Source organism: Sorghum bicolor, chromosome 9 (assembly GCF_000003195.3).
Source record: "Sorghum bicolor cultivar BTx623 chromosome 9, Sorghum_bicolor_NCBIv3, whole genome shotgun sequence".
Classification (NCBI taxonomy): domain Eukaryota; kingdom Viridiplantae; phylum Streptophyta; class Magnoliopsida; order Poales; family Poaceae; genus Sorghum; species Sorghum bicolor.
In genome coordinates, this window is record NC_012878.2 from 51633706 (window position 1) to 51656518 (window position 22813).

General features: G+C 44.0%; 2 protein-coding genes across 2 annotated transcripts; one reads left to right on the forward strand and one right to left on the reverse strand.

Moving 5' to 3' along the window:
- LOC8072528 lies at positions 3401–7077 on the forward strand. The gene is made up of 3 exons (XM_002439856.2): positions 3401–3809; positions 3911–4453; positions 6291–7077. Exons 2-3 carry the CDS (start codon positions 3936–3938, stop codon positions 6511–6513), a joined length of 741 nt encoding a protein of 246 aa, XP_002439901.1. The 5' UTR covers positions 3401–3809; positions 3911–3935; the 3' UTR covers positions 6514–7077.
- Positions 10454–15491, reverse strand: LOC8072529 (phosphatidylinositol:ceramide inositolphosphotransferase). The gene is made up of 12 exons (XM_002441155.2): positions 14986–15491; positions 14795–14884; positions 13290–13376; positions 13128–13196; positions 12231–12311; positions 12072–12143; positions 11913–11973; positions 11732–11834; positions 11531–11626; positions 11410–11456; positions 11175–11320; positions 10454–10894 (listed from the first exon to the last, which is right to left on the reverse strand). Exons 1-12 carry the CDS (start codon positions 15010–15012, stop codon positions 10814–10816), a joined length of 960 nt encoding a protein of 319 aa, XP_002441200.1. The 5' UTR covers positions 15013–15491; the 3' UTR covers positions 10454–10813.

Consider the following 22813-nt stretch of genomic DNA (forward strand, 5'->3'; position numbering starts at 1 on the left):
ATCCTTTTCGCCATTGGATCTTGAACGATGTGGGTCGGATCGGTTTGCTGGAACGAAGCCTGCAGCAGATGAATCATGGCTGCCTACCTTTTGCGCACCCGTCGCCAGTTCGGCATCATCGATGATCGATGTGGCGGAGCGCAGACCGCAGAGCAAATGGTGAATGCGACTCCAGATCACCCAGGGGACACAATGATGCACCGAGGAAGATCATGACCGCCAATTCCTAGGACGTGTTTGGTATGACTTCGGGTCCTCCCCATAAAAACTGTAAGGGCGCTCTTATCATAGAGTCTAAGGGCTTGTTTAGATCCAAAAATTTTTTAGATTTTGACACTGTAGCACTTTCGTTTTTATTTGATAAACATTGTCTAATCATGATGTAACTAGGCTTAAAAGATTCGTCTCATGATTTATAGACAAATTGTGTAATTAGTTTTTGTTTTGATCTATATTTAATGCTCCATTCATGTGCCGTAAGATTAGATGTGTCGTGGAATCTTGAAAAGTTTTTTGTTTTTAGGGTAAACTTGTATCTAGTCATTGCAATTACATTTTGTTTTTAGACTTATACAGCTCCACTGGTACAAGATGGGTGGAAGAGACTGACCAAATACTAGAGCTAGTGGGAGCCGTGCCTAACTGAGCCAGCCTAACTCTTATTAGTCGTCTGGCCATCCATGATCGATAGACTTGCTTTCTATACATAAGGATTACTACATGGTCAATTTTCTTGCGCAAAAGTACAGCAAGATTAATCTTAAAGTTATTGGCTTGAGTGCAAAGTTTCACATGTTCTCAAAAGGAATAATTTAGATCAAGGCCTTGTTTAGTTTTAAATTTTTTTGCAAAATAAGAATAGTACCATTTTTGTTTGTATTTGACAAATATTATTCAATCATGTACTAACTAGACTTAAAAGAATTTGTTTCGTCAATTTTGATCAAACTGTACAATTAGTTTTTATTTTTGTTTATATTTAATACTTCATGCATACGTCTAAAAATTTGATGTGACGAGAAATTAAAAAATTTTACAAAATTTTTTAAACTAAACAAGACCGATGAGCCCCAGTACCGCGATGCAATAGCTACGGTAGCTACCTACTCCTACTACGGAGTAGTACCTGGAGTCGTCACATCGTACGTGAGTGTCGGACGTATTGCGCCTCCATCTTGTGTCTGTGTGCCAGGCCATCATCGTTTCTTCACGAGAGTAGCGCAGGGAGGAGCAGGGCGTGCCGAGAATACCTCATGTCGCATCATGTCGCGCTTCAGAAGCCGGGATGGGAAGGAGATGTAGAGGCTTCAAGCTGGCGCGTGCTCCGATTGGTGAAACGCTGCAGCCATGAGAGTGACACTGTGCAAAGGAGAAGGCGTGTCCAGCCTCACAATTTGACGCGCCAATTTGACTACTGACTGCGTGGGGTATTTTGCCACAGTGATGGCAATTGGCAGTCAAAATAAAGCTGCCGTATTTGCCAAAGCTGTCATACCGTGGCGTCAGAGGTTAGGGCGCCTCACTGAAACCATGGAAATGATTCATATCCGGGCGAGGTGAAATCATTATACTGTAGGCTTGCCACCTACTCATGCACACGGGGAATCAATTTCTTTTCCATAATGATACAACTTCACTGCACGCATCTCGTCCTGCTTGTGTAATCTAACCAGTACTTACCGCAAATATCTTCAATATAATAAAACATTCAATATTAAGACATCTGTCAGTTTTTTCTTTAATTTTTACTCTCATTGACGCTATCATTAGGTAGATAGATAGATAAGCACACAGGCCAGGGTATATCATATTTAAGGAGTGCACAAATGCATCCACACAAAATCTAAAAATAGACTTTTTTTACAAAAAATCCACTATATAAATTCTACTCAAATGCATAGCTAGAATAACACATAAATGGGGACAGAGAGAGTAAATACATATATTTGCACATACAAGACAAGTGTACTTGTTTCTAATTTGTTCTTCATAGATAGATAGATGGACTGAATTCATAATTATATATGATATTATTTTTTCATACGTCTAAGAATGAGATTTTGTTTACGATATCTAATAAGTGCAAAACATTTCTCTTTGTGCTAAACCATATTACATTGTAAAGAAAATAAAACCACATTGAATGGCAAGGTAGTAACATGTTTCTATGTGTGTTTTTCGTATACTTATAGGTATACACATTATGATTGTTTCCTATGTTTTTTGTGTCTCAAAAAATGAGATCTAATAGCTCATACAATATCTTTGTTAAAACATGCAATATGAAAACCTCTAACCTAGTGTTCTCCTTAAGTTTTGTCATAGTGTTGGTACCTCATCGGCGATACGCTTACGTAATAGATATATAGACATATAGATAGATAAATCGAGGACTGTATACGTCATTGCGGATGTTAATTATCTTTTCGCATTACTTATATGTGTGAGAGATGTTTATCATGATATCTAAGAAATAAAAAACATTTCTTTCTTGCTAAACCATGTTAGGCATAAAGAAATAAACCATATTTACAAGCAAATGACATTGGTACTGTGACATATGTTTTTATGCGCGCTTGTCATAAATGATATGAAAGACGGAGAAATCTTCTATACATGTCAAGCGTAAAGAAATAAAACATATCTACAAGCAACGAACATTGCTACCGCAATGTGTTCTATGTGTGGTTGTCATAAATAAATGATGAGAAAGATAAACAATTCTATACGTCTCATAAGGATGCCAATGGGTGTCTATGATGTTCTTTTTGGGGTCAGCTAATTAATTAGAGATAAATATTGTTCTAGCTTATTTTTCTCTCACTCAACTTACAACTTAAGTAATATCATTCTAGTTCATTTAAGTAAGCTCAGCCCCAATAACTCAAAGTAATTAGAACTTGCATCCCTTATCTCCCGAACTAAGTTATGCGCAATATAAGGCCCTATTTGGTTCCCTTTGCTAAATTTTAGGTAGCTAAACTTTAGTCACTTTAGTAGCTAAAGTACCAAACACATTGACTAAAAAGAGCTAAAATAGTTTAGTCCCATTAGTCACCCAAGAGTAACTAAAATAATTTTAGCTAGCTAAAGTTTAGCAAAGGGAACCAAACAGGCCCTAAGTATAGTTTCTCTATCTAACCAAAGGTGTTTTTTCCTACCATATATGCGTAAACACAGGACATTCCTCTTTCAATGTGGAATTGGCATTTTCTATTTTGTACCTTTTACATGAAAAATGGTATATGTATAATATGATGTTTTATTGAAAGAAATAAGTGGCAAAAACCAATGAAAAGAAACCGCCGCTGCATTGCCAACTCCACTGTATCCGGCTATCCGCCCATTATTATTATTATCCACAGATGACAGATCACAGGAAGCAGTCTTGAGCTACACTCTTTGTCCATCCTTCTTGACCCATGGGTGGGCCGTGGTCATGGCCATAAGATGTTGAGACCTCAGAGCTCAACCTCCTGCTCTCACCCTCTCCCCCGGCAAGCACAGGCTTTTCTTTCCCTTTCTCGCTCTTCTTTTCCCCTCGCTGTGTGTGTGCAGCACATAATAATCCGTTCTCTCTCCCCCGGTTTCTCCTTGTCTTCTTGCGGCAATGGACCAAGAAACCTCACGGGAACCCCACCCCTCGAGGACCCGTCCACTACCGCATTAGTAGTGGGTTCCATTCCATTCGCGATCGCATTGCCCGCCTTTCTTTTGGCCCTCTTGGTTCGCTCTTGATTCTTGGACGAGGCGGGATTTGGAGAGCCGAGAGCGCTGCGGCGGCGGCGGCGGCGGCTGATGTTTTCTTGGTATAAATCTGTGTTCTTGATGAGTTGGGTTTTGATCTTGGCAAGCGCTAGCTAGATTAATTGGTTCTGGTTTTCGTGATTAATTCCTTTCGTCTGAGTAGATTGTTTCCATCCCTGGAGGAGAGGATGGTGGGCGGTGGAGAGCATTCGTCCATGGACCACCACCCTGACGCCGAAGACCTCGAGCGCGGCGAGCTGCGCCGTGACGTGCCTGAGTTTGCGGACGGCGACGACGGGGACGAGGTAGAAACCCAGTACTTCTCGGACGCGGAGGACCGGTCGTGGGCGTCGCACTCGCGCCAGGACTCCACCGCCTACCAGGACTGCATCTCGCCGTGCGCCTCCGCCCGCGCGAGCTCCGTCGACGCCGACGCCGATGGCGACGCCGCTGGAGAACACTGCAGGAAGTCGTCATGCGTGTCAGAGGGCTCGCTGGAGGACGTTGACCTGGAGGCCGGACTGAGCGAGATCATCAAGGCCAGTCCTGAGAAGGCCGAACAGAACTGCCGCATTTGCCACCTTGGCCTGGAGAGCACGGCGGCTGAGTCCGGCGCCGGCATCACGCTCGGCTGCTCCTGCAAGGGGGACTTATCCTACGCCCACAAGCAGTGCGCCGACACCTGGTTCAAGATCAGAGGCAACAAGTAAGTCCCACTCCATGAACTCTCGGTGATTCAGTCCGATTCAATTTAGTTCATTAGGATTTAGGAGCAATGTGCAAACTCGTCATTTTCTTTTCCTTCTGAAATTGTCCTCCTAATTTTTAAGTAGGAGATACACAATGCAGATGTAATAAGGCCTTGTTTAGTTCCAAAAAATTTTCAAGATTCTCCATCACATTGAATCTTGCGGCACATGCATGGAGCATTAAATATACATGAAAACAAAAACTATTTGCACAGTTCATCTGTAAACCACGAGATGCATCTTTTGAGCCTAGTTACTCTATAATTGGACAATATTTGTCAAATAAAAACGAAAGTGCTACAGTGCCATTTTTCACAAGTTTTTGCGAACTGAACAAGGCCTAAGACATTAAACGCACGCTAACCAACGCCGGCCTGCCCTTTAGGCCTACACCCTACGAACGCAACACAGATTTTCAGGGTTTACTGACTGCAGATATAGGTTTTATCTGAAAGGTAATGCATTTGGTGGTGCACGAACACATGGTTAGGGAATCTTAGCAGGTGGCGGTTGTTTTCGTTCGCTTTAGGTGGCCAAAGGTAAAAGCAGCAAATGGGGAGGAAAAGCAAAGCAAATGATTAATTAGTAGGCTTGTAGGATTCCCGAATGTTGAGATTGTTGAAGAGGATAAAGTTCGCATGTGTTCTTTCAGTCTGCTTTCTCACAGATTCTGTGCATTATCTGTTTGCTCTTGGAGTGTTCTTTTTTTTTCTTTAAGAATTTGTAGAGCTTATGGAGTGTTGTGTTGACCAAGTGTGTTCTTGATAGATTGACGTGGTCTGGCTTGAGTACTTGTGACATGGGTTTTTGTTTTTTGTTTTGTGGCATAGGGGGTAGTGTAGTTGTGTCACTTTCCACTACACAAGGTATATGCTTTCATAAAAATTGATGTGGGCAGCAGTCAGCAATCATAAAGTGTTGCACTTGAATCTCATTGATAAGTGTTTCCCTTACAGGAAGTAGGTGCAGATATTTCTAGAGAAGAGCGGCTTTCAATTATGTATTTAGCACACATTGGAATTCTGTAGTTCAGTAGATTGATGGTGCTTTATAGAACTTTGTACTGCAGAAGAATAGGAGTACTTTGCTATCTCTAGTTATTGGAAACAAGAACTGCCACCTTAATCAATATTGGGGCTTAGGAGTCACAAATTGAGCACAAGGGTTTTCCCTACAAATTCATTTTGTCTGCTAAATTTCTCTACAGTATAAATCTTAAAACAGGTAGGATGTTTTTTTTTGGTAATTAGTTCAAACTTGTAACACATACTGGTGATTTTAGTTTGAATTAGCAATCGCAATTAAGGACAGAAACATTGTTAACAAAAGAAGTAAATGAACCTTAGAAGTAAATGAACCTGTGTTTATTCTTCATGTTTTATGCCACTTTGTCAAAAAAAAATGTGCTCTGACTTGACCACATGCAAATTAGGCAAACATCCAAATAATACACGCAGAGATGGCTACGCCTGTTGTGTAGAACATAAAACACTTTCGTCGGTGCATCCATTTGGAACATAGATCTGTTTCAAGCCATGTGGCTTAAGCCTTTCTTTCAGAGGAGTATCAGCTCTTATACTTGTTAGGACAGCTGATTGTCTTTGCTTTTTAATCCCTTGCATGATATGAAGCCAAGTTTGCTACCTTGTTCTCTTTTACATGCTTAGAGACATCGAATTATTACCCTTCTGCTGTGAAAAAGAAAATAAAAATAAAGTACCGTATAGTTCTTATGATTTGTATGCAATTTGATAGCGTATATGAACTAAATGTCTCTCGTGTTCTTTGCTATAGGATCTGTGAGATATGTAGCTCAACTGCATCCAACGTAGTAGTTTTGGGGGATCCAGAGTTCAGTGACCAGTGGAGTGAAACAGGCAACGTAGCTGCAGTGCAAGCGCCACCGGCTGAAACTCGGAGGTTCTGGCAAGGGCATCGGTTTCTCAACTTCCTCCTTGCTTGCATGGTGTTCGCCTTCGTCATCTCTTGGCTCTTTCACTTCAATGTCCCTGGCTAATTAAGTTGTTGGCGCACATGGGCCCTGAATAAAAAGCTCCAAAGCCATTACTCCAAACATGTCGGTAAGATCTAGCAAAATCTGAAAGAACAGGCTGGGTTGAAGCAAAAGTTTGAAGATGGTAGTACAAGAAAGAGTACATGGTGGGGATGATGATGATAGTGCATTTATGTATGATGATGATGCACTCTTTGTGTTGGTAAAAAGAGAGAAAGATCAGAGATGGTGACGATCCCGCAAGAAAGGGAACATGATTGAGCGTTTCTTTCTCTGCCCAATCTAGATGTAGTTAGTTGAAAGCAAGGAATAGAAGATCTGTTGCTTCGTGGTTGGTGTTATCATCGTGTGGAGTGGAGGTGAGAGGGTTGTTAGTCTACTAGTCATTTTCTAGCTTCCAAACGGTTTTGTTGTTCTGGCGTGTTGATTTGGGGTCATCATGTGAGGATTCCTCTCAGATCGCGCTTTGTTCCGATGCTTCTAATCCTTGTGAAATGGTGAGCTGGTTACTCTCGTTGAGGCATGTCTCTGGAAGTAATTAATAAAGAAAAGGTTGTTAAATGCTCTCGCTTCTGTGTGCGATATTGCGTTTTTCGTTGATCTTTGCGCATGTTGTCTTTGGTTTGTTTCATGGTGGGGAGTGCAGACAGAGGGTGGGCAGTGACATGATCCTTCCTTTTCCTTGGGTGAGCTCGATCTGCCTGCCTCAGAATTCTGGGAGCCTGCAGTTATCAGCGTTGCAGAGAGGCAGAGGAACACAATAAAAGACCTGATCTATCTGATTCACGGGATACGTTCCTGCTTGCGGGCCCGATTATAAATGCACGATCGAGGCGTTGCGAGTAAACGCGGCTTGCAAGTGCAATTAACGTGCATGGACGTGTTTGAATTTCGAAGTGTACTATAGCGCAATGAGTTTTTCTTCAGAGCTGCAGGGATTCGGATCCTATCTATACGTACAACGGTACGTGCGTACAGCAAGCGAGGATCATGCCTTCCTGTGGTTACAGGAAAAGTTCACAAATAACGCCTTGTTTACTTCCACCTAAAAACCCAAAATTTTTTCAAGATTTCCCGTCACATCGAATCTTTAGACGCTGAAGTATTAAATATAGACGAAAATAAAAACTAATTACACAGTTTGACCGGAATTGACGAGACGAATCTTTTGAGCCTAGTTAATTTATAGTTGGACAATAATTAACACAAACAAACGAAAGTGCTACAGTGTCGCGAAATTTTTTTTCTTAAGGAACTAAACAAGGCGGAGAAGTTCACAAATCACAACAACACCGTAACACTTGCGGATGCGCTTGTAAACTCTACTCTTCCTTTACTTAAACTGCGGTTCATCAGAGGATTAGCTTTCTATAGTTTCTGTGATTGTCTGATTGGTTTTCCCAACCAAAAAGGTGGTCCTGTCTAGCCTCTTGCTTTTGGAAGGATGATGAAGACATCCACATGACCGCACCCATATGGCCATATATCAAGTTTGAGGGTGCTACTATCTGTCTGTCTTGGCACAGAGAACATATCCTGAGCCACTTTTTTGGTTCCATTTCAAAAAAAAAAAACACACACACACACACACAAAAGTGCTTGAAAAACACAACTAAAATATGAATGGAATAGATTAATAGATGATGCAAGTTGTTCATGTAAAAATTTAGAATAAAATAAATTCGTCGAGGAGAAATAGAAAAGAGAAATCATGATATGATTTTTCTTTGAATTATAGTCATAATATAATTGGGTCAGTTGCACCTCGATCCATAACCCGCTTACCCGCACATTTTTTTTGTTCCTTCTCTTTTGTATATTTTCTTCATCCTCAAATTTTGCACGATGAAACTTTGCATCGTTTATCTGTACTCTTTAGTAGAGCCTGGTGGAACATCTGGTGGCGCTTTCTTTAGTAGTCTTTTTTCTAATAGTTGGATGCTCACACATAACCCTATTTAATTTGTGTTCCGCTGCTTATTTTGAGCTCTCTCCGACCCGAAATAGGTACACACATAATGGAAGGCATTGTGAAGGGTTTGAGGACAATTCAAGTCAATGAGTTCATGTTTGCGCTCTTGGTTTAGAGTTTGATCAAGTGAAGATTGGAGACTTGGTACTCTTCGAGTTCGTTACCTCCTAAATGTCTCGGTAGAGGACTATGTGACTTTGGTGGAGTTGTTGTTGGGAGGCTCCTAATTGTGTGCTTGGTTTGAGACTGCCAATTCAGAGTGAAGAATTGGTCTTAATAGATCTTGAGCCTTGGTGAGAAAGCTAGCGCTTCAGGTTAAAGTTAGACTCATTTGGCACAGCTCAGCTTCACTAGTGAGCTTCATTAGCAACTTTCTAGACGCAGTTGAGCTATTTTGAAAAAAAAAATGTTTGGCAAAACAGCTTCATCAACACCTTCATGCATGGATGAAAGAGAGAAATGAGGGAGAGGACTAGGATAAGCTATTTTTTGCAGTTTCATCTCAACTCATATCTTTGTAAGTGAAGAAAAACACCTTCACCCATGAAGCTATTTTGAAAATGAGCGTTTGCCAAAAAAAACTCATAATAGCTCATAAAAACTGTTGTGAGCTATGCCAAACAAACCCTTAAACTTGGGGTCAGACCGAGAAAAAGACTAGGCATGAGGAGTTAAGCGGCAACGACGTGTGGCCATAGGGATAAAGGAGAAAAATGTTATATAGGCTAACGTTTGGGGAGCACCATGTCACCATCTCATCTCTAGTTTTGTGTCCAAAGTCCAAACCAAACATAAAAACAGAAACAGTCTTATCTCTTTTTAACTAAAAAAGAAATAAAAATAACGCCATCACCAAATTTAGGATAGGAGCATTCAATCTCCTTTATCCAAAAACTAAACCAAAAACTACCTAAGAGTAACTCAAATCTAAGTCTCGAACCTAAGAGCATCTCCAAAAGTATTTCAAAAATTCACTTTCTAAATTGAAGAGTTATTGTGGACTGCTCTGACCTTATTGTGGACTGCAAAACAGCTTCATCAACACCTCAACTGAAGAGTTATCTACATAAAAAATCATTTTCTATATGCTTTCATACTCCAACAGCTTTTCTATATCTTGTATATACTCTAGAGAACTATTTTCGCTATCTATCTTCGGCTAGCGAGAAATCCAGAATAGATGATAGCTATATTTAGATAACCACTTAAACAAGTTGTTTGAGGGTATTTTTTTTCGATATCTCTATTCCTATCGATTAGAAATAATATAAAGAATCTCTTCGAGTTGCTCTTAAGCCCAATCCAGAGGCTGGAGAAGGTCATGGAGCCCTTGCGTTGTGATTCAAATGAAATGATCAACAGTTAAAAAAAAGAAATTTTCTCAAAAAAAAAAGTTAAAAAAATGAAATGCTCAACCGAGAGTCTAGCTTTCTTTTTTTGTGTGTTAGTGTGGACTCATGGTGCTATGCTGGTCCCATGCAACGACTTGAATGCAGCACAGCATCACTCACGGTAAATCTGCGGTTCGTGAAGGATAGATCAGCTAACCAGGTTAATCGTCGTCTGAACAGTTGGGCTGCAGCACCGCCGTACCGGACACAGATTCGATGAATGCTGCCCAGGCGCGTCACAGCCAAAATCATCTGAATCTAGTTCATTCGAGAAAACAGGTTGTCCCGCTGCCTCACTCGATGGCGCTCGAGGCACGCTTCGCACGTCTTTCGCAGCTCCCACAGACAACCCACAAAGCGACTCCACAACTCACCACATGCGCCGCTCGACGCCTGCCCGCAGTCCCAGCTCCGCCGTATACGCGACGCAACAGAACGCACGTGCAGGGCTTCCCGCGCTGTCGCTTGGCCTTAACGTGCCGTCTTGTGGACTGCTCTGACCTTATCCAGCGCAGCACGAAACGAATATGAGTGCGTTGGCACGAAGGAACACCAACCTGCACACTTCAGGCACCAGCCATCGAAGCATCATTGCTCATCGAGGTGGAAGGCCGCGGCGAATGCACGCATGTTTTAGCGGATCAATATGTACAACAAGATCATTTTTCCCCCTGTGCCATCCTGAGAAATGTCATTGCAATGAGGTATGATGCAAAACTGTACCGAGGAACGCCACGAGATTCTGATTCTTGCGCAGCGCAACGCAACGGCGGTTCAGGAAGATGCATGTGAATGCTGCGGCTGGATTGCTGGAATCTCGGACGGCTTCAGGACAACAGGCGGCCGGCCGAAACCGGGCAGTTTTTCTCGGCACCCGCGAGGATTCTCCTCCGAGCGCCAAGGACAAAGCTCCCGGCGAAAAGCAGATGCCGCCAGCCCCCTACGTGCCGTTGGCAGTGGCCTCGGAGAGCGCGTGATTGATGTCTTCGTCGTGCCTCCCGTTCATCTGTGCCCGCTGTCGCTGAAAGCCAGGAACAGGCACGGTTAAGTACAGCATTGTGGGCCGCGATAGGACATAGCACAAGCACAACACATACAGGCAGCAATGCCTAGACAAAAGGGATTCAGGAGAGGTTTGGAAGTAATTAAACTAATAGATCCTTGAAAAGGGTTATTAGTGATAAAACAAAGATCAACAATTAGCAGTCTAATGCAGTTGTGACAGAGATGGCTACGCAGATCCAAATAGGATGAGTAGGGTTGCCTGGTAAAGAGTTGTTTTAGTATAAAATCTACATTACCCGATCAGTAGCATCCACATGGTTCCCATTCAGTAACTTGTGGAACTCATCCTTCAGTTTACTGTCTTTCTCCTCCTTCTGCCTGGCCTCTTTATCTTTGGAGCTTAATGGAAGCAAAGGTAGCCCGCTCGTCCGATCCGGCATTTCTACAGAAATGTCAGCAAGCCCTGTTAAAAAAAGTATACCTACCAAGGTGTGCATAAATCATAAGTCGTAATATGACATAAACCAGTACCTGGCAGCTTGTTGTCAACAAAGAATACTACTAAGTTTACGGTATACCTGCATTATGAAAAAACAGTTTAACAGCAAGGCAGTACCCAAAGAACAGAGAAGTGAGACAGAAGTTAGCATACCATGCAACAACAACATCAACGGAGTAGTGCTTGCGAGAAGCAATTATAAGGAGACTCTGAATTATAGCCATGAACCAAGCAAGGAACTTAATAAACCTGAATACAATATACACAGTTCAGCTTCATTTCAGGAATAATCACAGGAGACAGTAAGAACATGATAGGGTTCAAACAAAAAGATTAGGTGTAAAACATAATTACCTTTTCGAACCATATTTATGGTAAGTTCGAACGAAAACCAGGGTGAAAATCATGTGAGATGAAAATATCAAATCACCACAACCATAAAGTACTCCACGAGGAACTGCAAAGGGCGTTTCAAATTGCTGGTTTATCAGAGAGAATTCAATACAGAATCTGCCGACCAACAAAATAGACTTACAGTTAATCAGGAGCACTTCAAGTACACTATTGGGTGGTGGAAGAGTTGCCAGTTTTGAGCCCTACAGAGATAATGCTATATGACTTCATATATGACAGAGTGACATGTGTTCACAAGCTGCAATCCAGAACAGAGCATAATATCAAACGAAAAGGTTACCTCACGACAATGATAATTTGGACCTGGGAGCTGGGTCGAATAGAATGTAATAATCCTTAAAAATTGTGAAGCCTAGATAAAAGAATATGAAATACACTAAGTACTTCAGGGCAAACATAAGAAACATATATGGATGAAAACTAGGAACACTATACTTACAACTAAAAAAGCAAGCACCCTGCGCCAGATTAGCACAGTATAGAAACGTTTGCTGTGATAAATAAAAGGATGGAAAGTCCACTGCATAAAGATAATCATGTTGTGAGATCAAGTTTGATACAGTATAAGATGGCTCGTCACAAAAAGTGCCCAAAAGAAAGGAAGAACTGCAGATCCCGTGATCAAAAGAATGTCAAACAGAATGATACTATGAACAACAGTTAGTTAACGTTTCCAGCAAACATTTTTTATGATATATTCTTGACTTCTGCTGCTATTAAAGATGTTAAACCCAAGAAATGGCAACCAAACCAAAAAAAAAAATCAATGTGATAAGTTGACTATGATCCATTACCCAAAAGACCGAATACCAAATATACACTGGAGGACTAAATAATGAATACAATCAGGTTTCATTTAAAGCAATCACGACCAGTGGTGGAGGGTGGACCAAGATTAAGGAGGGACAAATTGAAAAAACTACTGCTGCTCCTAGCTATCAAAGTTTTTCAGATATGACTATAACTGCAGTCTATAAGCATCTATGAGATTACAGTCTACCAAAGCTAGGATTAATAACTACCAAAGCATAGAGGATGGGGGGTGGAGGCCCAGTTTTGCCTCCATGAGCCTCTGCCCCTGATCACGACAACAATCAACTGTGTAATTCTTATGTAAAACAAGATTAATCTCAGGCTAACTTTTAACCCATACAACATGCCACCAGTGTTTGGCTTTTCAGTTCATATTTATTTTGAACCATTATCTTAACAGATGAGAAGAACAGACACATGAGAACACATGCATACAAGAAGAGAACACATGCATACAAGAAGGGTAAACAGAGTAAAAGACTAACAGGAGCAATCAAGTAGAAAAACAGCAAGGGTTACCTACCAAGACAAAGGAGATGAAGATGGAAGAAAATATACTCTCACTAAGATAACCTTTGTCTTGCCCGAGCTCCTAATAAAAGGATTAGATAGTGCCCAACTGATTAGTGAGTTTCTACTAACTACACTCTAACCGAAAGGAAAAGAAATGAAGCAATTCACTTACTGGAAGGGCCATAAATCCCAAGTCCTGGAGCAGTGGTCCAGGTCGATGCAAATAATGCACTCCTCGAGCAGCCAATCCATGAATATACTATTTATAGGCAAAATCATTGTATATGAATCTCCACAGTAATCCATTAATCAACTGAGAAACATAGCTGAATAAGTAATCCTAGATAGCTAAATACACACAAACAAAAAGTGAAGAACAGAAAACTTTCATCATATCAGGAAAAGACAACCTGCAGAGACTTAGGGAAGAAATGATTAACAATAAAAATGCATTATTTGCTCACGAAGTAAAGTAATAATCACCCTGTGTATATAACTAGGCTAGCCATTTGGACTTTGATTGCCGATTCTGAAACAGCAGATGTCAAGAACAACATTGCTTGGTGTGATTTGACAAATGTTATTTCCAGTAATGTAAAACAGCAGCTATCGAATCCTTGGATCATTAGTAAGCAATGGTGAACCAAAGCTGGCAAAAAAAATTGGGGTGCCAAGAGATACGCAATGCTTAATCAGGATAAAAAAAAGGCCCTGATAGATTATCACATACTTTTGCAGCTTGTTGATGCAAAAGTACAACATCACTAGACTGAAGGTGAGTTTGACTAATGCATTCTAACAATAGGTTAAGGCCAAGGATATATTTGCAATACATCGAGCAAGACTGTTTTTTTTTTCAATACAAAACTTGATGGCTTCTGAGGCAAAAGGAAAATCTTAATTAGTGCTGACATGCTACAATGAAACAAACGCATGTCGGCAAAAAGGGCACAAAAGTTAATATTGGCGAATTATTACAAAACAGACAGATGTAACATGTCCACAAAAGGAAGACAAGTGCAGATATACCAATGCAGGGAAAGTAATAGGTGTGATTCCATTGTGACAATTTGGCACCACAACACAATATAGTGCCCAGCAAAGACTTCAATTAAGTGCTTAAAGCGCGCAATTTTTAGCCATACCATTTTCTGGTATATTAACATGCAATATATATATGCTACTACTAATACCTTGGAAGCCCATAAGATTTTTAGCAATCAACTGTTGGTGGAAACTAGAAAGACAAAATGTTTCAAGATATCTTTCATTCAGGAGAAAATGTGTGATCCGGAGCAATATTGACATAAAAACAACCTTACAGAATGCAGCCCAATCTAAGAATAGAAATCACACGAACAATCCTTAGCAATTTAGCACATTGGTTCAACTACTAGACGCGGTCATGGCAATAAAAAAAATAAACACTCCTGATATGGAAAGAAAAATACCCTCAATCTATCTAAGAAGCAAAAAATAGCAACAATTACATAATGCATGAGAAGTTACTAGATGTGGAACCTGTTATGTTAAGTAGTACATTAATACAGCCTAATAATTCAGAACTCCAGACACTCAGACAGTACATACAAACTAATAACAACAGAGCACGCACGAACTTAATAAATCCACCAGTGACCAGAATCTAGGGCGACAAAAACTTGCGCAGCAGCTGACCTGAAAAATCAGACCGGCGAGTAGGAGCCCCCACTTGTCGCGCAGGAGCTGCAGCTCCACCGATATCTCTGTGGTCACCTTCCTCCATACCTACATAAATCCCCCCACACAGCTCGATCAAACGAAAACCATGCACCAACAAGCGGTACTAGCAAAGCCGCCTCCGGAATCGAATCGAGGGCGAGCGAGACCTTTGAAGTCTCCCGCGCTATGTACATCGTCAAGTCCGCGGCAGCAGCAGCAGCAGCAGGACGCGCAACAACTACCGCCCCTCTTCCTCCCACGCCGACGGCACCCGCCTTAGGCGGTAGCAGCAGCAGCAGCAGCTTCTACTGGGCGGAGACGACGCGATCACGTCCATGCTCCGATCCGCCGCACATCACGCCTCGCGCCGGCCGATGGGATCGGAGCCCTGCCTGCCCGAAGCCAAGGAACGGCTCGAATCGGCGAGGCGGCGCCAATTTTGGTCCCCTTCTCCCGCTCCTGGGCACGGCGGGGGCAAGGGGGGGAAGGAAGCGGCCTAAGGCAGTTAGCTCCTCAGGCAGAGAGGCGTCTCGGCCGGCGGGCGAGTGCCTCCTTGGGAGCGGAGCAAGCGGGCGGGCCGGCGGCTGGCGGTTTTGGGAGACAAGTTGAAGGGGGGAGGAGAGCTGGAGAGATCGAGAGAAACGAGGAGGGGAGGGCGGGTTGGGGAAGCGGCGAGTGAGGCGAGGGGGGTTTATGCCAAAAAAAAACACGAGGGGGTGTGATGTGAAGATCGTGGGAAGTCCAAACTGCTCCGTCCCTTTTGGCACGGGGCGGCGGTTACAAGTCGTGAAGGCGTGAGCGCGGCGCCCTCCTGCTCCTGCATGTGTGCTTGAGAGAGTTTTTTTTTTTTTTTTTCTAGCTAGGCACAGGCAGCCATGTGGCCGAGGCCCCAAAGCTCCATCTCCGTTCCAAAAACTCTGATCAGTTATGAGGAATATTCTTGTGTCCTAGGAACTCTGGTCAGTTGCAAGCGAGGCCGCCATGTGCTCAGGTTTCATTCTTTCGTCTCTCGAAGGAATTTTTTTAAAAAAAAACAAAGGAGAGGAAGTTTGGCGCTTGATCTTCAGTTTGTGCAATGTAATTTTATTTGCGATCCATCAACGTCATGCACCAGGATGTTAGCATGAAGGATGGAGTGAATTTTGTTTTTTGTTTGAAAATAATTCTAGTGTCGTGGCATTTGGTAGTCAGTAGCAGTCGTCTTCCAAGTTGTATGCCACGTAGTTAAACCAAGTTGCTCTGAGAACGCGCACAGCGAGATCAGAGTGTTGGGTGTTGGTAGGCACGCGAAAGCAGAGCATCCAAAAGTTCCAGATCAACAACAACAACAACAAAAAATATTCTAAGACCTGCAGTCTTCTGCAGGGGAAAAGAAGATAATACTGGCTTTGTAGTTGTACTAGAATCTGTTGTGTCCACTCAGCCCATACAAAGGCAAAGCTATTCCGTCACAACTTTTAAACCCAGCGTTGCCCCGATTAAAAACCCCACTCGAGAGGATTCAGACGCAAACTTGCCCTAGTGGAGCAGGCGGTTGGCTGGGCCCCGCCGGGCGTGGAGAGGCTAGAGGCCCAGATCGAACGCCATGTCGCTGCTGCCGCGGCCCGCGGAGGCCGACCTGAGTGAGTGCCGAGTGACGGGATCACGCTACGAGACGTGGCCGGCACCACCTGTCCACCGCAGCTCCAGGGAAACCGATGCGTCTCCGGCGTCTGCCCTTTTGGTGACAGATCGTCGAATAATAGTAAGGTCTTTTTTAATGAAAAAGTTTTTGGATTTTAACATTATAATACTTTTATTTTTATTTAATAAACATTGTCCGATTATAGAATAACTAGTCTTAAAAGATTTATAGACAAAATGTGTAATTAGTTTTTGTTTTCACCTATATTTAATGCTATATGTATGTGCCGTAAGATTCGATGTGACAAAAAATTTTGAAAAAAAAATTGATTTTTGAGGTAAACTAAACAAGACCTTAAAATGAAATACATGTGCCTCCCCCTACCTGGCACATGCAGTGACGACCAGGGACGGGCCCAAGCCTAGGGCCAGTAGGGCCGTGGTCCTAGTCGTGGCCCAGAAATTCTGGGAGCAAGTCTTCAATTTTGGCCCAAGAATGAAGCCCATCAAGGAAAAAATTAGGGCAAACCAAAGTCACTCAGGCCTCCAGGGGCACCGCGCGCCGTCCCTCTCGCTCGCACCGTCGCACGCGCCCCCCCGCGGCATCGCCCCCGCCCCCCTGCACGCCGCCGCTCTGGCCTCGCAGCTCGCGCGCCCGCGCCCTCGCCTGGCTCAGCTCCGACCTTGATTTGCTCGGCCCTCGGCCCTCGACCTCGAGGCCTCGACGGCTCGACCGCATCCAGACGCGCTCGGCGCTTGCTCACCCCTCGCGGCGGCCGACGGCCAAGGGCCCTCGCGCTCGGACTCGCGGGCTCGTGGCGGCCGGCGGCCAGAGCCCAGAGCCTCAGGCAGTCAGGCGCGTGGCCGCCCCTTCCGAAGCTGTCCAGCGTCCGGGTCGAGTGCCCAGTGAGGCAGTGAGTGAAGGTACAGCCGCACAGGTACGTATTCTTTCAAGTTTCAATTGTATTTCAGTTTTTATTTTCTTTTGATTTCAATTACTAATTGTGAAATTTTGATTCCAATTAGATGAAGATGACAAGAACTATTGCAAACTTTATTTGAGAATTTTTATTTTCTGTGATATACGTATATGTATATGTATATGTATATATATGGTCATATATACTATACTATAGACTGTAGCTTTTGGATTTTGGTCACTAGAATTTGGCCACGAGGATTTGCCCCTAGCTAGTTTGGCCAAATCCTGGGTCCGCCACCGGTGACGACGCCGATGTGGGCATGGCCGAGCTGCTGGAGCTGGATCGTGTGGCGAGTTGGCGATACTGAACAGCGATGCGGCACATGGACATCTACGCCAGAAACGGAAAAATTTTGCCAAGCAGGAAAAAGATCTCGCGTCAAATGAAAAAAAAAATAACAACAGAAATAATGGGCTACAGCATTGGTGCCTGCGAAGAAATTGCTAGATCGGAACAAGGGTCTTGGAGCTGCAGCACGTCTCTGCTAGTGCTGGGCGGCCATGTGTTGTCCAACGGGGTGCGTGCGTGCTTGGTGTGCACACCACGCTTGGAGACCGACGCTCACGATTCAGAATCATCGGCAAGTTGATGATGTCGTCGAGTACCACTAGGGTGTGTCATTTGCATCACAGCTGGAGTTCTTGTAATTTGATCTTGCACGACAATAATATAACCGATCGAGGTGTCCGCCTAACCTACCATCATCTCCCGAAATAAAAAACAAGAGAGGTGTCAGCGTGTGCTCCGATGATACTCTGACTTGTTGGCCTTCAGAGAGTTCCTGGACGTTGTGTGGCAGTTGCCGGTCACGAAGGAGGTAGTTGGGTCAACTAATTCCCTTTTTTTCTTTTTGGAAAAAAAAATTAATGTTGGAATTCCTGCGAAGCAGAAAAGGTCAAGTTTGATTCGAGAATAAGGAGAACATATGGCCCTATATCAGGTGGTCCGCGTAAACTGCTCTTATAGCGCGAGGTCTGTTCCAAAATAACCAACTTTTTGCAGCGTGTAGGTGAAAGAAACCCAATAGTTTTTCTTCCGTTTGAAGTCAATGAAATGTTAGGCTTTGACTAGTGATATGCTTCAGAAAATCCACATGTTTCTTCAGCAAGAATGGTACGGCGCTCCCACAGAGAAAAGAATGGTACGGCACCCCTTGTGGAACGAGATATTTAACTGTATGGTCTTAGAAAAAATACATCTTCTTTACATGATCTTTTTTTTTTGAACTTACTCGTATGGCCCCAAAATAAAATTTTCTTCCTTCTATAACCTTTTGTCCATTTTTGACACTTGACAATGTTAAGTTAATGGTAAAATAACCACTTTAACTCCTAGCAAAACAATACAAAGTTTTATTTGTTTGCCATACATTTTAAAACTTATTTGCGTAATATTACTACAAACTTTCTTGTACATTTTAAAACATATTTTCATAATATTACTATAAACTTACCTGTATATTTTAATATTTATTTGTGCAATATTACTCCAAATGTATACTAGATAAATAAAACTTTGCATTTTTCCAAAGGTAACACCTTTAGGTGTAAAAAACAGATACAAGGTAAGAGAAGGAAGATTTTTTTAGACCATACAGGTAAGTTTAAAATAAAAAAGGATATATAAAGAAGATGTATTTTTTCGAGGGCCAAAAAGTAAATGGCTCTTGTGGATATAGATTTTCATCTGGCACTAACACGGTGGGCCGGCTCCGAGCACGACACTAAAAAGCACGGTCCAGGCACGGCACGGCCCGGACGTGCCTAGGCCGCAACTTCGGCTTGCAGTGCCGGCACGGGCACGGCACGGTTCATAGGCTGGCACGACGTTGGCACGATTATTTCCATCATCTAATGCTTTGAGGATAGATCATGACCATTGAATGTATTCTGAGTCATGCATATAAGCATTACACAACCCTTTCAAACCCTAACTTCCTAGTCGGCGGCGCAGACGCATCCTTGCTACGGCCACTCTTTCTCCCGCCTGACTATACGACAACGGTGGCGCTCGTCTTATTCTTGAGGCAAGGCGCAGTGAGCTTCTCGACTTCTCCCGAAGCCACGGGCCGGCACGGGCACGATGGGCCACCGTGCCTATCGGCACGGCACGGTTAAGGAGCCATAGTGTCGTGCCTGGGCCGAGAGTTTGGCACGATGGCCTGAGACGGCACGACACAATAGACATAGTGTCGTATAGTGCCAGGGCCGGGCCGCCCGTTTGGGCAAGTATACTTGTGGAAACACCGAGCCGCGGTGAAGAATGGCACAACATTTGTTCTTCTTCTGTTCAACAGAAGATGGAGAATCCTCTGCCTCCGTTTCAGAACTTCTTCTGTCTCTTGTTTTTACATTTTTTTTGTCCATGTCTATGCGAAGGATTTGATCATTTTCCAAAAAAACAATAAAAAAACATAAACGATTTTTGCTCGATGACTGTCGAACCAGGGAGGAGCCATGCCAAAGGAGGAGGGCACCAACCACTGCGTGAAGCCAGATCGGTGACCTAAGGAGGCGGATCCCGCCTTGCCATGGCCGTCCGACCCGCCGTATTTGCATGGAGCAAGGTGGGCAGTGGAGGAATAGTGGGGAGGGAGGAAGGGAGCTGTGGCGGTTGCCGGTTGTGCGGGTTGCCGTCGCCGCACGTCGGAGGGGCGACGGCGGCAGCCGGAGAGATGACGTGAGGGGCGGCGCTGGCGAGACGCCCTGCTCCCACCACTAATCTCTAGAACTGAGTACCCCCATCCCCGTATAATAATCCATGTGCATGCGGCCGGTGGGATCTTGGCTTGATGTACAAATCACCCGGAGCGAGCGGCCAGCTTGCAATTCCCTCTCCCTGGCCATGCTCCTCATCTACCCCTCACTCGCGTAGTCCAGTAGTCGCGTGGCACGATGGCTTGTATTGCGGGCACGGATATCCTTAAAGACACGCTAGAGTAGCTTGAGTAAGACACTTATCCGTATTCATTAATCTTGTTCGCTTGGCTGATGAGTCTGTTAAATGAATACGGATAAACTTCGATCAAAGGAGAAACTTCGATCAAAGGAGCACATACACGAAGGGCAGCCTCGAAGGGTGCACGTGTCAACCGGAGAAACTTCGGTAAAAGGAGCACATATACGAAGGGCGCACTTTGTGCGCGAAACCCTCTATCTTTTTTTATGTGCATAATAGATTTCGTTTACTCTGCTTCATGTATTGTTTAGTTCGCGAAAATTTTTGACTTTGATTATTATAGTACTTTTATTTGTATTTAATAATTATTATCTAATCACGGACTAACTAAGCTCAAAAGATTCATCTCGTAGAGAACTCCAACAATCAGTGTCAACGGATGATGCAGCCTGGTTGCATCAGCAATCCTTATCCAACATTGCAAATGATCAGAGGGATGATGATAGGTGACTCGAGGAGATCACCACCCACAGGTCCACTGGCCACTGCGATGTTCCATCAACTGACATGCTCTTCTCACCTGAACATATTGCTAATGCCATTTTTTAAAAAAACCTTTGCTAATGCCCAGGCTTTGTCCTGGCTTGTACTCCTATCTCGCCAATGAAAAGCGGAGCAGGTAGTCTTCGACGTGATGAAGTCCATATAGGCCCTGTTTTTGTCCTCTTTCTAAATTTTAGCTAGCTAAACTTTAGTCACTTTAGTAGCTAAAGTTCCAAACACATTGACTAAAAAAACCTAAAATAGTTTAGTTCCATTAGTCACCTATGAGTAGCTAAAATTTAGCAACAGAAACCAAACATTAGGCGGCTGCCCAGTATATGATGGTAAAAGGGTTTCTGTGTGCTTGCCGTGCCCACTGTCAAGGGAGGAGATCAAAAGCTGCATTTCATCCATTCAGGTGGATCAGGTTTTCTTATAAGATAATAACATGATCGTAGCATAAGGAGAAATTCAAATTCCTTGTCGCAAAAAAAAAACAAATTCCATGGCAGAAAAACATTTGACAAAAAAACTTTGCTTTTTAGAGAGAGAGAGAGAGAGAGAGAGAGAGAGAGAAACTTTGCATAGTTGCAGTTGCCGGAAAGGCCATGTTTGCAGTCTTATTCTTCTTTGGGCCTAGCTGCAATTCCTAACAGTACTCCAGGCCTACACGGGCCATCTAAAAAGAGGGCCTTAGGTAACAGCAAGAATGCAGCCCTGATGAAGATTGACTAGGCCTCAGGTAACTTAAAATTTGTAAAGGCCTAAAAGAGTGATACAGCCCAGTACTGACCCAAACAAATAGCTCCCTTTACTGAAGCGATCCAGATTTCTTTTCGCCAAAAAAAAGAAGCAATCCAGATTTCAAAGGAACAGCCCATTCTATTTGCTTGGCTCAAAAGTTATAGTTAAAATTACTGTTTGCTGAATTATTATTATAAAAAAAATAATATTAAATGACTAACAGGTTTCATAAATAAGCTCAAACAAACCCTCCTCAAAGGCTCAAACCCTCTGCGACCCCGTTGCCAGGCACTGGAGACTCGTCGATAGAGTCAGCATCATCAAGCTTGCTCATGGGCCATGGCATGCCTCCGTTTGCTCATTGGCAATCACGATCGCAGGCGCCACTCCGAAGGCGTGCACCGCGCGACGTCGGTTCCCGTCAACATCTTCCGCGCACACCCGTCGCACGTACGAATCCAGAGACCAGCGCCGACGCATGGCCGTGGCCATGGCCCGTGGACGCAACTAGAATCGAGATAGCCGAGGCGTGAAGCATACGCATACGCACTCGCACCCGCTGCGCCGGTCGCGCGTCCACCACGGACGTACGTACGTGCGCCCGAAGCAAAACACGCGGTGCGGTGCGCATTCCATTCCACACACACACACACACACACTCCGTCCGTCCCGTGCGCGCCCGCGGTTTCTTGATGCCGGACGGCACGCCGTCGCCGCGGAAAACCGGCATCATAGCATACATACGGATACGGACGCCCGTGGCTCTCACTCCAGCTGCCTGCCTGCCTGCCTAAATCGAGCAGCGGGCTTTGGGTCCCGGGCGGTGCCGGTACGAATTCATCAGTGGAGTGCGGCGTTCATCAGAGATGGCCACAGGGAGCTCTCGAGCACCGAAGCGAGAGGTGAGGTTGGCTCCATCGGCACGCCACGCTGCTCGCTGCCGCGATACTACAAACGTCCCTGCAGCTCGCATGAACCGATCCATCCCATCCCTGACCCTACATGCTGATGTGGATACTGAAGCGGTTGCAATGATTAGAGCTAATAGCCAGCTTGCAGACGAGGCAGCGGCCATTTGCTGATGACGAAACATGCATGCTGCTGAACAGTGAACAGCAACGCCCCAGCTATCGCTTGCCGGTGTGGCTTGGCGCATGTTCTGGACACAGCAATCCAGCCAAGAAAGAGAAGCCACGTGTACAAG

Bases quoted from the DNA above. Each gene is read 5' to 3' on its own strand.
- LOC8072529 (XM_002441155.2), bottom strand. From the start codon at position 15,012: ATGTACATAGCGCGGGAGACTTCAAAG. The intron at 14,885-14,985 runs GTCTCGCTCGCC...GGATTTATGTAG, and splicing joins TAGCGCGGGAGACTTCAAAG to GTATGGAGGAAGGTGACCAC. The intron at 11,835-11,912 runs GTAAGTCTATTT...CGCCCTTTGCAG, and splicing joins TGAAGTGCTCCTGATTAACT to TTCCTCGTGGAGTACTTTAT.
- LOC8072528 (XM_002439856.2), top strand. From the start codon at position 3,936: ATGGTGGGCGGTGGAGAGCATTCGTCCATGGACCACCACCCTGACGCC. The intron at 4,454-6,290 runs GTAAGTCCCACT...TCTTTGCTATAG, and splicing joins TTCAAGATCAGAGGCAACAA to GATCTGTGAGATATGTAGCT.